Source organism: Agelaius phoeniceus, chromosome 29 (assembly GCF_051311805.1).
Source record: "Agelaius phoeniceus isolate bAgePho1 chromosome 29, bAgePho1.hap1, whole genome shotgun sequence".
Taxonomy (NCBI): Eukaryota; Metazoa; Chordata; class Aves; order Passeriformes; family Icteridae; genus Agelaius; species Agelaius phoeniceus.
This window is the reverse complement of record NC_135293.1, coordinates 4,941,371-4,960,365: the sequence shown is the minus strand read 5'-3', so window position 1 is coordinate 4,960,365 and position 18,995 is coordinate 4,941,371. Positions and strand designations below refer to the sequence as shown.

Here is an 18,995-nt window from a genome sequence, read left to right as displayed (position 1 = left end):
AGGTACTTGGGGACCTCCTGGCAGAGGGGGCTCTGAGGTGTGCACAGGATGGGCTCAGCTTGGAGGGGACCAGGCACTGCCCAAGCACAGGGAAAGCCACCAGCCCCTGAAAGAGCTCAGATTTCCTAAAATGCAACTGCTCCTCCAGCAGCACCAGGCACCTGCAGTGAGGCAAACTCATCATCCCAGGGCTTTGACGGTGTGGGAGCTGCCACTGGCTGGAAATCACAGAATCCTGGAATATCCTGAGCTGGAAGGGACCCTCAGGGATCATTGATCCCAGCCCCATCCCTGCACAGCCACCCCAAGAACCCCACCCTGAGCACCCCTGAGAGCTCCTGGAGCTGTGGCAGCCTTGGCACCATTCCCTGGGGAGCCTGGGCAGTGCCCAGCAGCCTCAGGGGGAAGAACCTTGCCCTGAGCTCCATGCCAAGGCCTGGCCCAGCTCCAGCCCTTGCTGGGCTCCTGTCCCTGTCCCAGAGCAGAGTTCAGCCCCTGCCCCTGTGCCTGCCCTGGTGAGAAGGGGCACCCAGAGGATCATTGCCATTCCCAGGCTCATCAGACTGAGGCTGCTGCAAGGATCCAGCTGGGCTTGGGATGTGCCAGGGAAACAACAGCACCTGGTCCTGGCACTGCCCAGGTCCCTGGTCCTGGCCACACAGGGACTGGTGGGGGCAATTCAGTGCCCCCACTCCCAGCTGTTGGAGGTGCTCAAAGAGGGCAGGATATCCCAACCCAGACAGATGGAATCTAACAGGCAGACAGAACCACAGAGTGATGAGAGCTGGAAGGGACCTTAAAGCTCATTCCCACCCCTGCCATGGCAGGGACACCTCCCACCATCCCAGGCTGCTCCCAGCCCTGTCCAGCCTGGCCTTGGGCACTGCCAGGGATGCAGGGGCAGCCCCAGCTGCTCTGGGCACCCTGTGCCAGGGCCTGCCCACCCTGCCAGGGAACAATTCCTGATTGCCAAGATCCCATCCAGCCCTGCCCTCTGGCAGTGGGAGCCATTGCCTGGCTCCTGTCCCTGCAGGCCTTGTCCCCAGTCCCTCTGCAGCTCTCCTGGAGCCCCTTCAGGCCCTGCCAGGGGCTCTCAGGTGTCCCTGGAGCCTTCTCTTGTCCAGGTGAGCTCCCCCAGCTGTGCCAGGCTGGCTCCAGAGCAGAGGGGCTCCAGCCCTTGCAGCATCTCTGTGGCCTCCTCTCCACCTGATGTAGGTAAACGTTGTGACATCCCTGAGACAGCTCCACTGTCCCTACATCCACCACTGGCTCCCCCTGGGCTCAGCCCTTTCCATGATGGAAATGGCCCTGGGTGAATCCTGCACCCAGAGCAGGGAGCACAGGCTGGGCAGGAGTGAAGAGGATCCTCTCCAGGCCACCAAGACAACAGAGACAACAGTCAGGAGTCAGGTACAACACAGTGTCCTTCAGCTGTGTTCACTGGGAATGTAGTGCCAGGTGAGAGATGAGGCCCTCCAGAGTAACAAAACAGCACTTTGCATGAAATCCACCCCCTGAAGACACCCATTTGTTTCCTCTAATTAAAAATACTACTAATAATTGCAGTTTGAGTGTCACTGCACACAAGCATTAACAATGGAGATGCACCAGGCTGAGGAGCTGGTCACACGCGGGACACGTGCTGCAGCAGGGCACCCCACAGGGCATGAGGAATTGCAAATTAGCAGCAGCCAGGTCCAGCAGCAACCCTTGCCAGACCTGCTGGGCCCCTTCCAAAGCCATCTCTCCCCTTTGGAAAGGGCACAACGAGCGTGGAGGCCTGGAGCTGGAAGGCTGAGCCAACATGTGCTGCTCAGGCAGCCCTGGGTTGGGGCAGGATTGGAGGTGAGCTCAGGCAGAGCTGCACCAAACCCCAGAGTCCTGCCCCCAGAGACCAGCTAAGAGCTCAGAATGGACATGAGAGCCCTGAGGAACAAGGCAGAGGGAATTCACTGAATCCCAGAATGGTTTGGATTAGAAGAGACCTTAAAACCCACCCAGTGCCACCCCTGCCATGGCAGGGAGACCTCCCACTGTCCCAGGCTGCTCCCAGCCCTGTCCAGCCTGGCCTTGGGCACTGCCAGGGATGCAGGGGCAGCCCCAGCTGCTCTGGGCACCCTGTGCCAGGGCCTGCCCACCCTCACAGGGCAGAATTTCTTCCAATATCAAAGCTGAAGTTACTAATTACTGCCCACCAGTACTGAACTTACTAATTACTGCTCTCTCATTAAAGCCAGGGCAGTGCTGGAGCTTGTACCTGTTCTTTCAGAGGGTGCACACCAAGCCCAGCTTCCCCTCAGATTTTTACACAAGACACACTGATCCCATCAGAGCCCCTTGAACCTCACAGCCTGGAACTGCCTCATCCATGGGAGGAAAGAGCTCTGCTGGGAAGAGAGCCCTGCACTGCCTCAGCAATTCTGGCAAAGTTAAAACTGTGCTTAAACAAGGTCTGTGGCAAACTGGCAGTTTCTAAACAAAAGCTGTCACTTATCTCAGTACAGCTTTGGCTCTGGCACACCCAGCATTCTCTGTACTCTTTCACAGTTAAAGATCTTAAATCCAGTCAGGAGAATTCTTCTCAAGGTGGGAGATGAACAAAAAAAAACCCCAAAGAACCCCCCAAAACCTTCCCTTGAAGACATGCACCCTTCACCCCTAAGTTAAACACACTGGGAGACAGGCACTGGGTTATATTTGCCTCTCCCCAGGTGCTAGAGGAGCCCTGAGCTGCTGCCAGAGCATCCCCACAGCACTGTCACCATGTCCCTGCTCTTCCCAGACTTGCTCCTCATGTGTGCATTAGCAACCAGCTGCCCTCTGGCAGGACAGGACACCCTCAGTCCCAGGAGTGAAATAAAATTCAAGGGGAAGCAATTAACCACAAGAAAGAGAGAGCCCTTTGTATTTCAAGCCAGGCTGGACAAGGCTTGGAGCAACCTGGGAAAGTGGAAGGTGCCCCTGCCCATGGCAGGACATGGAATGAGATGGGTCCAAATCATTCTGGGATTGTGTTTCAACATCACTGCAAAGGCCCAGGAGAAGCCTCTGGGAGCAGGAACGTGCAGCCCAGGACAGGAGGATCAGAGCTGGGGTGTGACCCTGCATTAAGGCACACAGGTGTGAAGACCTCCCCCTGACATTGGTTGCCCAAACATGTTGTTTCCTGCCCCCAGCTTTTGGGCCCTCCAACTCTTTTCTTCCAGACCTTGCTTTCCATATCCTGGTAAATGGGATGTGCCCCATGGGAAAAACAGGGAGCAGAAAGGGGAGAGGGAGGAGAACAGGAGCTTCCCAAGGACAAAGACAAAACCAAAGCTGAAAGCCTGACTGGCACAGAGGAGATGAACTCACAGAGTGCCCAGGCTTTGTTAGCAGCACACAGGTGTGTCCCTGCCATGGCTGGAGCATCCTCCTGCATCCCAGCAGCAGCAATGGAAAGGCTCCAGCACTGTGGACAGCAGGGGTGGCAGGGACTGTACTGTGAGGAATGAGCAAGCTGGACCTGGCCATGGCAAGGATTTTCCATGGATTCCCAGAATGGTTTTTGGTTTGGAAGAGACCTTAAAGCTCCTCTCCTTCCAAACACCTGCTGTGGCCAGGTTCACCTTCCACTGTCCCAGGCTGCTCCCAGCCCTGTCCAGCCTGGCCTTGGGCACTGCCAGGGATGCAGGGGCAGCCCCAGCTGCTCTGGGCACCCTGGGCCAGGGCCTGCCCACCCTGCCAGGGAACAATTCCTGATTGCCAAGATCCCATCCAGCCCTGCCCTCTGCCACTGGGAGCCATTGCCTGGCTCCTGTCCCTGCAGGCCTTGTCCCCAGTCCCTCTGCAGCTCTCCTGGAGCCCCTTCAGGCCCTGCCAGGGGCTCTGAGCTCTCCCTGGATCCTCCTCTTCTCCAGGTGAACACTCCCAGCTCTCCTTTGATTTCAGTTGATAATGGCTAAACAATAACATTTACTTGGAAACAAATGGTCACACCAACAGCCTGGCAAGTGAATTTTCCTGCTTTGCCTTTTTGTGTTGTGGTGGCTTTGTGTTTGGTGTGTTTGGTGACAGTTTGCATGGGCACACCACAAAAACATGCAGCCCGGATCCCAAACTTGAAGGGGAAGTGCCAGTTCTAAATATCGAGTCCCATATTGCACACCTCATGTCTGCCTTTCATCATCCATCAAAATAGCAAGCAGAGCCCAGCACTCCCACTTCAGCATAAGCAAAACATGTGGGAACTCGAGGCAGTTAGTAGGAAAACGTGATACAGCCTTGCTAATAAAAGCTCCTGCTTTCCTCACTATGGAAAACAGTTGCAAATGGGTTTCTGCAGCCTGGGACTCGACTGCTGACAGCACGGTGACAGAAACGCTGTGCTTGGCTCTTCCCAGCCCTGCCTCGTGGTGTCCCTGCAAACCACCCAGCTCCAGGGGCAGAGGGGAGCCCAGCACCATCCTGCTGTACCAGACCCTGCCCATCCTGCTCAGTGCTTCCCAACGCAGGGCTGCCTGTACACTCAAAATAATTAAACCTTCAAACAGCTCCCCCATAGCACCAATTAAAGAGACAACCCCAGCTTTCATAGAATTTATGACTCTCGGTGCTGTTGCCACAGGTATCTGAGTTTGTGCACTGTTTAAAGAGAGTTTCAAAGGGGATCCGGGCTCGCCTCCCTCCAGGGAGAATCCATTTGCTTTGTTCACCAGACTATAACTTAAAATTTGTTACATGCACCAGCTTGTAAGCCTTTGAAAAACTCCCTGCTCCACCAGCTTCAAATGGACTTGATGAACTTCCCCCGATCAAAGCAATTCCCTCACAGGGAGCCTCAGCTCACGAGCAAGGAAGCACCCAACGAATTTTGGGGGTGGGAATCACAGCGTGGGCCGGGAGGGGACTCTCCCTCCCAAACCCACCCGAGAGCCCAAGCAAAGAGCCCAACCCACTTTGGCACAAAGCATGAAGAAAAAGGCATTAATGCTGAATTCGCTTGTTTTAAAAGGGAGGAAAAGAAAAACAAAAATTAACAGAGGTTTTTCTTGTTGAGAGCAGAATAATTTGTCAGCAGGAGACCCCATGGCTCCCGTCCCATGAGGATGCAGTCCTGCCACCCCACAACATTTGGGATGGGAATGGAGATGGTTGCACACCCTCCACACTACCCACAGGTGGAAGTGCTGCTCGTGTGCTGCTCCAGGAGATGTTTTCCCTCACACACAAGCACATGCCTTGGGTTTATTTCCCTGCTCTGCAGAGCCCAAACCCCTTTGCTGGATCAAAGGCACAGCCGGCACGCACCAACCCTGCCGAAAACTCAGCAGCCACGAGGCCACAGCACAACTCTGCTGCCTCCAGCCACTCCCACTGCCTCGATGTCAATTAAAATGGTCATTTCCATGTGAAATTCAGCCCCAGTGGTTTCCTGCTTGAGGCAGGGCTCGATGAAGCACTGGGAGGGAGCTTGCTGCAGCTCAGATTAGTCATTTATGAACTATGACACGACGGGGGACACGCTTTGAGATGTTTTGCTACTGCAGGAAACAAACACACTTTGGGGAAGGGAAGGTGAACCCCTTAGAGGCATGGGCTGAGCACCCTGGCTAAAATAAAAGCCCAGCAGAAAACAGCCCATGCTGGCAAACACTGGCTGCAGCTCCCAGCCCCAGGAAGACCAACTTCCCGCGGTGACCTATATGTGCTATAAATGCTGCAGCCACGGGCTGGGTGACGTCAGCTCCATCCTTGTGGCAATTGTTGGGTCTCTCCTTGCCAAGAAAAGGCAAAGCGGAGGTGCTGAATTGTCCATGCGGCGGGGGAGCAAAACCAGTTCCTCCCCGGAGCATTTGAGGACAGAAATGAGGGAAACAGTGGCAGGGCTTAAAATAAAAGCAGGAGGTAAATAGGAAAGCAAAGGGATGTCAAAGCTGGGGGGTTTGCATAAAAACTTTGAATTTTTCTGGCCCCAGGGAGAAAAAGGGGTTCCCTTGGTAAAGGGGCCACCAGCAGCTTGGCCAGGGCAGTTATTAGAAACATGGAATTGATAAGGTTGGAAAAAACCTTTAGGATGTTCAAGTGCAATTGTCAGCCCAACACCATGTTCACCACTAAAGCATGTCCTCAAGTGCCACATCAACACCTGTTCTCAGCACTTCCAGGGAGGGTGATTCCATTCCTGCTCTGGGCAGGCAATGGTTAACAACACTTCTGGTAAAGAAATGTTGAATTTGTAAAGGATTTGAATTTGGGACAATTTTATCACTGGGATTGCCTGTTTCAAATGCTTCTGTTCCTTTATTTACCAGCTGGGCTTTGGAAGCAAAAATCTCATTTTGGCCAGGACTGATCAGTCAGTGCTTTGCTCCCTTCCCTCCTTCCCTCCTCACTTCCCTGGGGAGGAAAGAGCCTGGAGATAACAGCTCTTTTGGAGGGGAAAAAGAATAAAAGCTGCACATTGCCCCAGCATTTCCACATTGAGATGGGAAGAGGAGATCATGAATTCCCATGTCCAACCCAATTACACCAACCCAGGGACTGGCTCCCATCCTGGGGGAAGGATAAAACACCATTATTTCTTGGCACACAAGACAACATCAGTTTGTTATCTTAAGGTTACCACAACAAGCCCAAATAAAGAGATCCTGGTGCTGTGGTGCACAGCACCAAGCTAAGACTCAGACAAATCAGTGTTTGCTTCTTCTTTGCAGGCAGAGGGGAAATGCTGCACTGCCTTCACTGCTGGTCCAGGCCCCTGGCTGAGAAGTGCTTGGAACACATGTGGCACATTAAAGAAGAAGCCCAGGCCTTCCTGCACGGCAAGATCTAGGGTGATCACCTCCAGGTCCAGGTTATGGTGTGGCTGTGAGGTGCTCTGCTCCCCCTGCAAGTCCAGATCCCCCAGACCTTTGTTCTCCATCCTCTGACCACATCAAGGTTAATGATGACTTCAAATGAGATTTTGAGCTGGCTGACTGCCTGTGTCTTGGGGGATGATCTACTCTGGGGGATGACCAAGGGCAGGTTGGAAGGGGCTTGGAGCAGCCTGGTTTAGTGGAAGGTGTCCCTGCCCATGGCAGGAGATGGAAAAAGATGAGCTTTAAGGTCCCTTCCAACCCAAAGCCTTCCATGATTCTGCAATTGTAACTAGTACCTGATTGCATCTGTGAATAAAGCTAAACCAACAAACCAACAATCTCTGAGAACAACCTCTTGCCATTTTCTAGAGCCTTGTTTAGGCACCTTGGATCCTTCTAACAGGCAGGGCACAGCCTTCTGCATGGCACAGCTCGCTGATGTCATACTGCAGTTATTCACCCACCAGCAAAAAGCCAAAGATGCAGGAGCAGGAAGAAGTCCCAAAGCTGACACTTAAATGAAATTTGTCCCCTGAACTCCAGGTGAGACCAAGGATGGCTGACCAAGGGATAAATCTGCTGCTGGAGCAAAGCTCTTTCCCTACACCCAGCCCTGAGCTGCATTCCCAAGGCAGGATGCCCACAGCAGGATGAGGGAGCCTCTGCTGTGTCCGAGGCTGGGACAGCAGGGGTTGTGCAATGTCCCTCAGTGCAGTTGTATAACACCAGTGCTCTGTTTTTATGAACTGCTCCCAGGCAGGCCCAGAGAGCAGCAGCCCAGAGGAAGGGTGGTGTCAACATTACCTTTCACTCACCCAAAAGAAAAGAAGGGGTGGGGGGAGAATCAAAGATTTGGTGTCATTTGGGCTGGAGGGGGTCTGGCTGTGCTGCAGGGCCCTGCTCCAGGCTCTGCTCCTGGCCAGCACCACGGAGCTGGCAGCCAAGGCAGGCTCTGAGCAGGAAAAGGGTTAATGGGAGCTCCTGCTCTGCTCTACTCCCCCCAGTGTGCAGCACGTCTTTTGTGGATTATTTTAACAGCAGAAGGCACACAAGGAACACTCGCTGAAGAGATCAGCTTCCATCTGGGCTAACCCGAGAGTTTTCTCCCCTCCAATTTCCTCCAGCACCCACTCAACAGCTTCCCTCCCTGCCAAAGTGTTTGCTCAAAACCATCTTGACACGCAGCTAAACAGCTCAGTTGGAGAGCATCACATTTGCCTGCTCCAGGAGGGCAGGAGCAGGAGGGCAAGGCAGGGCAGAGCTCCCACCCTGCTGCTGCAGGTTCCCAGTGCCCCACTGGGGCATCAAAGCTGCTCTCTAGAAATCCCAGCCCAGGCTCTGGGATGCTCCCAGTGTCACAGCACAGCCAGGAGTTTCCCTGCACAGGGAAGGTCGAGTTTTAACCATCCACAAAGTATTCAGCAAGGAGGGCAGATTAGCTGAACTTCCCTCGTGCCAGGGGCTGTGTGAGCCCTGCACAGAGCACCTTCCCTGGGCATTAAAACCCTGGCCCAACACTGTCCAGCAATCCTCCCCCTGAGCCTCAAACCAACCAGCACATTTTCAGCTTCCAATTGCAGCCACTTCTCCAGCCCACTCCTCCCCACTGCCCTGCTCCCAAAGCCCTTGGATGTTGGCATCCCTGCTCCCCTCTTGGCACCCTGGAAGGCTTTGCAAGATCCCTTTGGGAATGCTGAGATCCCACCCAACAGCAGCGAGCTGCTGCAGGGGCTGCATGGAGCAGATCCCCACAGTGTGCCAGGAATGAGCCACCACCACCCATCTTCAAAAGGGAACAGCAAAAGTCTTCCAGGGCAGTGCAGACACATCTAAGCAGCTTAGAGAGCAGCCCTGTCTGCTCCCAGGCTCCTGGAGCAGTGGGACAACAACCTCCAGCTCAGGCAGCAACATCTTAATGGGAGACAGCTCAGCAAGAGCAGCTTTGCCCACCCAGAGACACATGGAGCAACAAGGAAACCATCCAGAGAAACAGCAGCAGAGCACCACCCGAAAAATACATCACCAAAACACAGAACACCCTCCTCTACGCTGTCTCTGGAACCAAACACAAATTTATTGAAAGAAACATTATGGTATAAGGGGAAAAACAAGATGACAGTACCTGATCCTCCAAACTGAGTGCTCGCAAGGGTCGTGGGTCTGTTTTTTCCATTAGCCACTGGCAAGGGAAACATCTAGAAAAACAAGGAGATGAGAGAGAAGGGAAGAGAAAAGAGATTTCAGTATGTTGGTTTTACTGTGCTGCTGCAAAGGGGTCACACTGGGGGAGGGGAGGGGGAAGGCAGCCCATTATTGATGCAAAAACCTTTCCTGGTGTCCCTGCTCCATCGCTCAGGAGGGGCAGGAGGGAGGCCCAGCCCTGCTCTCACACACATTCCCTCGTGTACAACCCCTGCTTCTGCAGGGGCAGCTGGAGACCAGCCAGGGAGCATCCCTGCCGTGGTCCAAACCAACATTCCATGCCAAAGCTGCTCACCCTGGCTACAGGTGAGCCCTGGGGAAAGGCCGACTCCATTGATAAAAGGCCAGCAGGATAATGACAGCAAAGCTGTTTTATCCCTCACTATCCCAGCTCCTACAGGAGTCCTGCTCCCATCCCACACCTCCAGCCACATGCAGTGCCTGGGCAGGACAAGGGCTCACAGATGAGCCCCCATCCTCATGGAGCAGCTCCCACCCTGCTGCTTTAGGGGCTCCAGCAGCACCAGGACCTGACACAGACCTGGGGCCTGGGGAGAGGAAGCTGCTCCAAGGGCAAATACAGTTACTCAGGATTTAAAAAATTAATATATTTCACAGAATTAGTCACTCTGGGGACTTGTTTGCTCTATCACTACAGCTTCATTATCACAACTGAGCCTCTCCTGCCAGGAGCTTCCTCAAAAACACACCTCGTCACCTAACCTGTATAAATATTTTTAATAAAAGTTGGGAGAGTTTCAGAGGCTGCTATTTAATAATTTACATGCACCTGCGTGCAGCAGAAAAGAAAACTAATTCTCCTGCACACAAATGGAGCTCCAGCCAATAAAACAACTGGTGGGAAAACGCTTAGTGAATTAACATTTTAATATCCTTTTTCTACTCAAGATACTTTCACCACCAAGTCATTTGAATTTTTATTATTTTTAGCTTTGTAATGTCTGAATAACTCAAAAGTTTAATGCTTTGAAGATTAAACAATATAATGGCACAAGAGCCTACAGAAAGGCAACGTTTCATGCCCTGACATAGCTGATGTCTGGCTGTGGTCAGAAACATTCCTTTGTACAGAACCGTCTGCCCAGCTTTGTTTTCACAAATGCTGGGAAGGAGAAAAAAAAAACCAACAAAAAACAGTTAAATGTGGTAAAGATGCAAAGAGAGCAGTTAAGGAACCAACTGCCATTCATAAAGAGCACAAATTTGGGATCATATATATGCATGTGCAGGGTGTAGATGTTTTATACACAGATTTAAATGAAGGTGTAAACAGTGTTTAGTGTTCATCCCAGCTGCCTGCACACACCTGCCCTCACCTGCCTGCACGCAGCCCCCCGGCCCCCTCAGATGTGCCCCGAGGCTGCTGCTCACCCCGAGGTGTTTGGGGTGGCCCAGCAGCCCCACCATCAGATGAGCTTTGTTTCCTCAGGAAGTTGGGCTAGAAAATAAAAACAAACCCCAAAGATTGCAGCTCACCTTCCTCTGCACTGCTGCAGGGCTTCCCTGCATCCCCTCCCCCTTGCAGGGGGGCTCTGCAAACATCTCCAATCGTGCTGAAAATTGAACTTAGGTGGCTGATCCCACCCTGCCTGTGCTCACTCCCTCTTGTCAAGGTAGGGAAGATTGAGATCAAACTCCCTTTTTGCCAAGTGGCAAGGGGCAGGTCTGCATGTGCGAGCAGGGGGGAAGGGATGCATCATGAACTGACTAGCAAAAAGCACACTCACACAAAAAAACAAATCAAAAACCCAACAAAAAACCCCAAACAAACAAACAAACAAACCCCCCTCCCAAAACGGCACTGCTGGCTCTTTTCATGAGCATTTCTGCTCAGCACTTGCTGAGGATGAAAAGTGCAAGGTTTGAGCAGCAAACATGAAGGGAGAAAAGGAACAGCCTTGTTCCATAATGCACCCAGCACCTTCTGCTTGTGCAGAACAGGAGTGTCCCCCCAGGACAGCAATGCCCAGCACCCCCAAAACACCCCCACACAGCCCAGAGAACCTCTCCCCTCCTCCAACTGCTTGGAGAGAGGTTTTGAGGCTGATGCAACACCTTCCTGCTCTCCCTCCCCAGGGGATTTAGGAGTCATGGACCCCTTCCTGCAGCAGGGCAAGTAGAGATGCTAAAGGAAAGAATCCTGGAATATCCTGAGCTGGAAGAGACCCTCAGGGATGATCAGCCCAGCTCCTGTCCTGCACAGCCACCCCAACACCCCTGGGAGCCACTGGAGCTCTGGCAGCCTTGGCACCATTCCCTGGGGAGCCTGGGCAGTGCCCAGCAGCCTCGGGGGGAAGAACCTTGCCCTGAGCTCCATGCCAAGGCCTGGCACAACCTCATGATGTCAAAGAGGGATGATGGGGAGCAGAGAACCCCAGATTACCCCTCCACACCTATCACTTGCCAACCACAGGAGGCGTTTTGGGCTTTTTTCTTGCTCCCAGCCTCTTTTTCCACTGTGGTGTGGGCTGAAGCTGCCCCAAGGAGCCCGGCACAAGTCATACGTGAAGTGCCTTCGCTGGCGTGTGTTGCTCAGAGGCAAAGTTCATCCACCCACTGCAAATTTCCTTTCTGCTTTTAAATGCTGCTTTAAAAATAAACTGGGGGGAGGGAGGAGATGAACCAGAGCTGGCACCTACCAGGGGACCCAGGCATTGAGGGACCCAGGCATGAGCTCTCAAGAGTTGTAATTGGGTCATTAGTTGGCTTTTGTTAGATTTGAATAATGTAGATTTGAACGGTTATGTAAAATCCCCTATCTTAAGTTGATGTATTTGGTTTTTCAAGTCCTATCTCCAACCTCCCTGAGAGGTGACAACTTCTTCGTTCCCTCCTAGCTCAATTTCCACCCCTTCCAAGGAATTTATTCTCCCTTCATTTCTCCCTGGGTAAAAGAGGCAAATCCAGAGCATGAGAAGATCCAAATGCCTGCACCCTCCCCTGAGAAGGTTACAGGCAAGAGACCCCACACTTCATACAGCAACCCCCAAGAAAGAAAGGGAATTTGCCAGGAACGAGGAACATCAAGCAGCATGTCATTTATTGTGCACATCTAGAAGTGCACTTCTTTTCAAATTAAATCAGTGCTCATTCTCTCTCCTCTCCCACCTGATGAACTCCAGGCTGAACCAACCTCAGGCCTGAACTCCAAACCCGAAATCTATTTTGCAGCATGGAAAGCATCCAGCTGTTAATTTGGGGAGAAGAGGGAATTTGACTCAAAATACATACAGCAGGACATGTTATACATGTTCACTTAAGACAGACCTTCCTGTCTACAGTCCCAAATGCCCCCTGTGTGTGTGTAGTCAAACTTTAAACTCCACAGCTGCTTCACTCTGAACAGAACTCCGAGTTTTACCATGGAAATGCAGGCGCTGGGCCTTGGCCGGAGCAGGGCACGGTCTCAGCATCGTCCAGCAGAGCAGCAGGAGCTGCTCCAGCCCTGCTTGCTGCCAGCACTTTGGCTGCCACCCCCGGATGCGGGGCAGGAGCCGCGGGAGCCGCGGCGCAGCGGGAGCAGCGATGAGCGGCAGGTCCTGCGTGACTGCTCAAGCCCCTGCCCACCCTGCAGCGAGCCAGAAACCCCCTCTGCCAGGCAGCTCCCTGCAGCATATGGTTAATACTCTGCTAATAATCATGGCTGTTAACAGCACCTCGCTCCTGCCAGAGCCCCCGGCTGGCACTGGCACGCGGCCGCTCCCAGCTCGGCTGGCGCTCGGTGGCACCAACACCCCCAGGGCTGCTCTGCTGCCCTGTCCCCTGCCTGGGCTGTCCCTGTCCTCCAGAGCAGCCCAGCCCAGCCAGGACACCTGTGTGGCACCTCCCCACTGCACAGCAGCCCTGGCACAGCTGAGACACTGCCTGGGATAACCAGTAACTACAAAAAGTCCTAGAATCCTGGAATATCCTGAGCTGGAAGGGGCCCACAAAGATCACCCAGTCCAGCCCCTGTCCCTGCACAGCCACCCAACAATTCCACCCTGGGAGCGCTGTCCAAATGCTCCTGGAGCTCTGGCAGCCTTGGGACCATTCCCTGGGGAGCCTGGGCAGTGCCAGCAGCCTCGGGGGAAAGAACCTTTTCCTCATTTCCAAGTCCTTGTGGTTGAGCATCTCCCAACAGCAGAGGCCAAGGGCAGCTCCCCCATACACAGGCTGTGCCCATCAGGCTGAGCTGCAAAGCCTGGCAGCCACCAAAGCCCAGCCTAATCAATAGGCTGAGCTGCAAAGCCTGGCAGCCACCAAAGCCCAGCCTAATCAATAGGCTGAGCTGCAAAGCCTGGCAGCCACCAAAGCCCAGCCTAATCAATAGGCTGAGCTGTAAAGCCTGGCAGCCACCAAAGCCCAGCCTAATCAATAGGCTGAGCTGTAAAGCCTGGCAGCCACCAAAGCCCAGCCTAATCAATAGGCTGAGCTGCAAAGCCTGGCAGCCACCAAAGCCCAGCCTAATCAATAGGCTGAGCTGCCCACTCGGGTCTATAGGCAGGATGTTTTCTCCAAAGCTCCTCTCCAGATTTGGCAGCCCATCTGGGCCTGCTGCCAGGGAGCAGTGGTGAAGGCAAGCTTACAAATTACCTGCACTTTGGGGTAATGAGAAAAGGCAATTTATCTGGGGGTAGAGGCAAGTGTGCTGCCATGCACACCCCAAACCATCACTGGGCCTTTCCTTTGACTCCTGCTCACTTACTGATTCCTTTGATTTTCACCCTTTTTGGCAAATTACAGTGGCACAAAGCTTTTGTTGAGTGCTTTGGAGTTCAATATCTACCCAAGAGATTTATTTATTAAAGAGGGATGAGTCTCTTCTTTCAGGACTGCAAGCCCAGTTTTCAGCATCTCACACAACCCTGTCATTTACTGACCCCAGGAACTCATGGCAGGCCATGCCACCCCCTAAGGGCCTTAAAATTCCCTCCCTGCACAGCAAAACACATTGCAGGGATGGACCACAGACTGCTGGGGCTGAACACATTTTTCCTAGAAAAAAGGAATCAAAATACTGATCTGAAGCAAATGCTTCCAGCTGCTCTGAGTATCTCTACTTTTCCCTCCTCTCTACTCTCCTGCAGAGGATTACTGAACCAATGCTCCACTCCTGTTTATTCAAAGAAAAATATAAATACGCTTGAAAGAGCGAGCTTTGTGGTCAAAAATCCTGTATCCCAAGGACACAGAGAGAGCAAACCATGGAGCACCTCTTCAACAGACCCATCTACTCTCTAGGAAGCTTTTCCATTTCAGCTCCTCATCCTCGAGGAGAGCTGTTAATATTCCCTTTATGCAAAGAGAGGAGAAGGGTGTGTGGAGATGAGGGTTTGTGAAACAGAGCTGGCTGCAGTCCAGGCTGCGCCGGAGCCCATCGGCCAACGGATCCTGCAGGGAACATCTTCGAGTCATTTGCTGGCAAATGACATCCACAGGCCCTGGTGCTGTGAGCAGCAACCCCCAGCACCCCCACAGCAGCCTTGGAGAGCACAGGATAAGTTCTGGTCCTTCCCAGAATTACAGCAGTGCAAGAGCATTGAATCCAACCCCAAATTTAACCTTTTTGGTGTGGATTCACCCTCAAGGACAGAAACATTTGTGGACAGAGGGACCAGGTCAAGACTCCTCCTGGGAATACAGCTCTAGGCATGCAAATGAGGATGGTTGGTTAAATTGGAAAATAAGGTCTTGGGGTTTTTTTAAAGCTCTAAATGGTGAATGGGATTTGATTTTTTTCCAAGGAAGAGAAAAAGCGAAGCAGGAGCTGCTGCAGCCCCCATCAGGGAGCAGATTCTGGGTTACTGACTCCAAGTGCAGTTGATGGAAAGCCCCAGGGCTCCTGCCAACCTGCAGGATCTCTGAGAGGGACAAATAACCACAGAAAACTCTGAACAGATTCCTGGTTTTACAGGGATACCATCACTGCAGTCCCTGTAGCCACTTTAAAACATTCTGCCAGAAAAGCCCATTACCAGCAATTTAACAGAACCAGCCTCCCAGTAGAAGGATGAAACTGGGAGAACTGGGCCTCTCCTGCAGGAGAATTGCTCTTGGGGGGCTGAGAGACATCCCCCTGCCCCCTGCAGCACAGAGCCCTGTCAGGACAGGTACAACCCCCAGCTGGAGAAAAAGCTTTATTTCCCAGGGCTGAACCTCAGTGTGCGGATGCAGAAAAGCAGACGAGCCTCAGCACACCCCCAGGTGCCACAGCCACCAGGACAGCAGGTGACCCGAGCTCTGCCACCACTTTTTGTCCCTTCTCCTCCACGGGGCAGGAACATCAGCCCAGCAGGGCTGTGGGCTGGGTGACCCGGGCTGGGGTGACTCTCAGGGCCATTCCCCCTCCTGGAGCTGTTGTTTCTATCTCTGCAGCACGTTTCCTTATCTCCACAGCAAGGCACAGGCTTGGAGTGCCATGAGGGTGCAGCACACAACAGAGGAGCCCAACAGACAGTTATGTGCCTTTGAAGAGCAGCTCTGCCCTCCACGAGTCACCTGCCAAGGAGAGGCAGCAGCGCTGGCAGTGCCACAGCGGGATGTGCCAGGGACTAACCCCGCTCTGCTGTGACTAAAGGGACTTCTCCTCCCTCCGAGCTGTGCACACCCTTCAGGGGGAACTCTTAGGTCCTGTTTCTTTGAAAATAAACAGCTCCTAAATGCAGCTCAAGGTTTCCAGGATACAGAAGAGCAGAGCATGGGGAGCACAAGTGTCCAACTCCTGCAAAAATAATGCGCTGGAGAGCTTGGACACATTTCAAACTGTGACAAAATAACCTGTGGGAGCAAAAGTTTAATAGTCTGGATCTAGGGAGAGGAAAAAAGCTTGATTAATCAGCTACTGAAGTTACATCCCTGCATGGCTGCAGAAACAGTCACCCAGTGAGCATTTAAACAGAGAACACACAACTCTGTTAATTCCCCCAAAATTTCCCATCCAGAGAAGAAACCTCTCTGCCTTCCCTGCGAGGGAACAACACACGTTTGAGGGGAAGAGGGGGAGAGGAGGGGCAGAGGCTTTGCTTTAACTTGAAAATAAACAAGTTGCAGCACATGTGCACGCACACAAACACGGCACATCTGAAACCCATCATGTCCAATTTACAGGCTCACATTTCCTCCCCTGTGCAGCTCCCAGCCCCGGGGCTGCGCAGCCCCCGGCCGCGCTCACTCACCATACTGAAGTCCAGCAGGTCACTGAGCTCTTTGTCTGTCCCAACTGCAGCCATTCTCTGCTGCTGCTGATTCATATTCCCACAGACTCAACAGTGGCAGTCCTGCAGAAAGCGAGGGGGAGGGGAGAGAGATATTTTAATGACTACAGCAAACTACCCACCCCATTGATGAATATTTTAAAAAGACAGAGTGCAGGGGCAAGAAAAGAAAAACCCTGAGCGTGTCTGCAGCGTCCAACTCTGGGGCCAGAGCACAGTCGGAGTCCTCACACAGCACCCAGCGGCAGGAACAAGCCTCCTATTGACCAGACACACTTGTATGTTAGTTTTTTGCTGCCAATTCCACTAGTTCAGGCCAATTCTGTTCCTGGCGTGTGGCGAATGAAGGGGGGAAAAGAAGGAAAAAAAAAAAGGAGGGGGGAGAAAAAAGAGTGAACTCATTTATCAAAGGGTTCAGGCAAGTTATCACTCAGGCGCTTGTCTGGCTCAGCTCGCCCCCTCGCCTTCCCCCACACTTGCTCCCCGCAGGAGGCTCTCTTGTCCTTGCCGAGTTTTGTTTAAAAAAAAAAAAAAAAAAAAGAAAAGAAAAAAAAAAAAAAAGTCTGATGTTACAGCTCTTTCCTTCGGGTCGCCGAGCACCTGCAGCTGCTTTTTCAGGGGCTGTGTTTGGGGATGCCCAGCCAGGCCGTGCTCAGTGAGAACTGAACCTCTCCACTCCCAAAAGGGGCTGGAAACAAAAAAATTTTGTTTTCGGAGTGTTTTTGCAAAAATAAAGCCCTCCAGGCAACCTTGCAAGATAGGTAAATATTATTCTTCCTAATTTTACAGATTATTTTTTTTCAAAAGGGAGATTGATCTTTTTGGCCAGCTTGCTATGATAGAAAAATATTTCTTTGGGAGGGAGGAAGAGAGGCCTGGGATGAGATAAAAGATTCCTTTTTTTTTTTTGGCCTTTTTTTTAGGAACTCATTCATGGTTACAAAGGGCAGCTGGCCAATAAATTTAACTCATTAATCATAAGGTTAAAAAAAAAGAAAAAAAGAAAAAAAGAAAAAAAAAAAGAAAACTCCACACGATCCAAAGTGTTTGTAGGATCAGCCACTACATTTCAATGAAGTTTCATAAAAAAAGGCTGAAATCAGCCCAGCGTGTAAAAAGCCTTCACCACTATAAAAAACAGCCCGGGAATTTTCTTTTTTTTTTTTTTTTCTTATTTTCATTTTCTTTGAAAAGCCTTTTTCAAAGTGTCATCAGTGCATCTGGTCAGTGTTTTTAAAGCCACTTTCCCAACCTTCTGTCCCGGTGCCTCAAGCGGTGCTGGGGGGACACGAGACCCAGGAGAAGCCGTGGAAGGAGGAGGGCACATCTCGTCCCAGCCCCCCAAACCCTGCACCCCCGAAGCACCCGGGGACAACGTGAACAAAACCCTTGGCCGCCCCAAAGCCAGGTTGGGAGGGTTATTTTTATTTATTCCACGCACACTTTCTGACCCCAAAGCAGCCCACGGGGGCCGGGGCGCCGGGCCTGGACCCCCTCCCCGAAGTGTCCGCGCCCCCGGGGTCCCTCCCCAGCCCGGACAAAGGCTCGGCTGCCCCGGGACGGCCGCGGAACGGGGCTGAAGTTGTTCGCTGCCCCCCATGCCGTAGGGAGGGGGGGTCCCGGCCGGCAGCCCCCGCCCAGAGCGGGGAGCGCAGGAGGGCGAAGCGGCCCCCACGAGCCTCCCCTCCCTGCCGGGGGTGGAAAGCCGAAGCTGCCGCCCCCGCGCTGGGTCCCGCGGCTCCCGCAGCCCCCGAGCCGGGAAGGGGCTCCGGGACCCCCCGGGGGGCCGCGGCGGGCTGTGCTCGGCTGAAGTTCGCGGCAGGACCGAGCACCGGGCCCCCCTCCCCGGCGGGGACCGCGCACCCCCTCCCCGTGGCCCGCACGCCCCCCGAGCCCGCCCCGCCGCTGCCGCCCCCCTTCCCCCGGCCCCGGCAAACTTTGCCGAGGGGACAATAGCGCCGAGCCCGTCCCGTCCCGCTCCGCGCCCGCACCGCGAGCGCTCCGAGCCCCTCCGCACCGGCACCCACAGCTCCGGCACCCCCGCGCTCGCTGCGCCGGGACCCCCGCTCCGCGCAGCCCCAGGGCGGCGCGGCCGGCTTGGCTTGGTTATTATTTTATTATTCCTACATTTTATTTTATCTTGTTTTTTACCTGTTCCAGGCCCGGCACGCCCGGGGCAGGGGAAGCGCATGAAGGGTGTCGGGGGTCGCGGCGGGGGCGGGGGCGGCCGCGGCGCCCAGGCCCGGGGGCGGCGGCGGCGCCTATTGTTCTCCGCCGCCGGCGGATACAATGTAGCGAAGCGGCGCGATCGCCCCGCACCGGGCGGCGCGTGCGCCCCGGCCCGCCCCGCGGCCCCGCCCCGCGCCGGGCCGGGCCCTAACGCTGCTGCTGCTGCCGCCGGGGCCGCCGCTGCCGCTCCGCCTCCCGCCGCTGTTCCGCCCGCCCGCCCCGCGGTCCCTGCATAGTTCCCCGCGCGGCGGCGGCAGCACCAGCGACGGCGGCTCCCCCCCGCGCCCGCCTCTGCCGCCTCCCCCCCGCACGCCCTCACGACTCGCGGCCGCTCGCCCCGCCCCCGCCGTATCGCTCCGCCGCCCGCACAAACAGCGGGGAACCGGGGGGGTGATGCCGCCACGCGCGGGCTTCGCGGAACCGGCACGCGCGTGACCGCGCCCGGGAGGGCACAACGGGGCGGTGGCGACGGCGGCGGCGCGGAAGGGGCACCGCCGTGGCGGGG

At 54.1% G+C, this 18,995-nt stretch overlaps 1 protein-coding gene across 12 annotated transcripts in view; it reads right to left on the bottom strand.

Moving 5' to 3' along the window:
• TCF3 (transcription factor 3) overlaps nucleotides 1-18,774 on the bottom strand; it is an 85,541-nt gene extending 66,767 nt beyond the window's left edge. For 3 of the 12 annotated variants that reach the window (XM_054650251.2, XM_077191314.1, XM_077191315.1), the window contains exons 1-3: nucleotides 18,413-18,768; nucleotides 16,223-16,324; nucleotides 8,965-9,037 (exon numbers count right to left, since the gene is read on the bottom strand). In XM_054650251.2, the coding sequence (XP_054506226.1) occupies nucleotides 8,965-9,037; nucleotides 16,223-16,297 (148 nt within the window). In that variant the 5' untranslated portion in view covers nucleotides 16,298-16,324; nucleotides 18,413-18,768. Of the gene's footprint in view, nucleotides 1-8,964; nucleotides 9,038-16,222; nucleotides 16,325-18,412 lie in introns of all 12 variants that reach the window. The other 9 variants (XM_054650259.2, XM_054650258.2, XM_054650256.2 and 6 more) reach the window with 7 other exon arrangements.
• Between the last annotated feature and the right edge of the window lie 221 nt (nucleotides 18,775-18,995).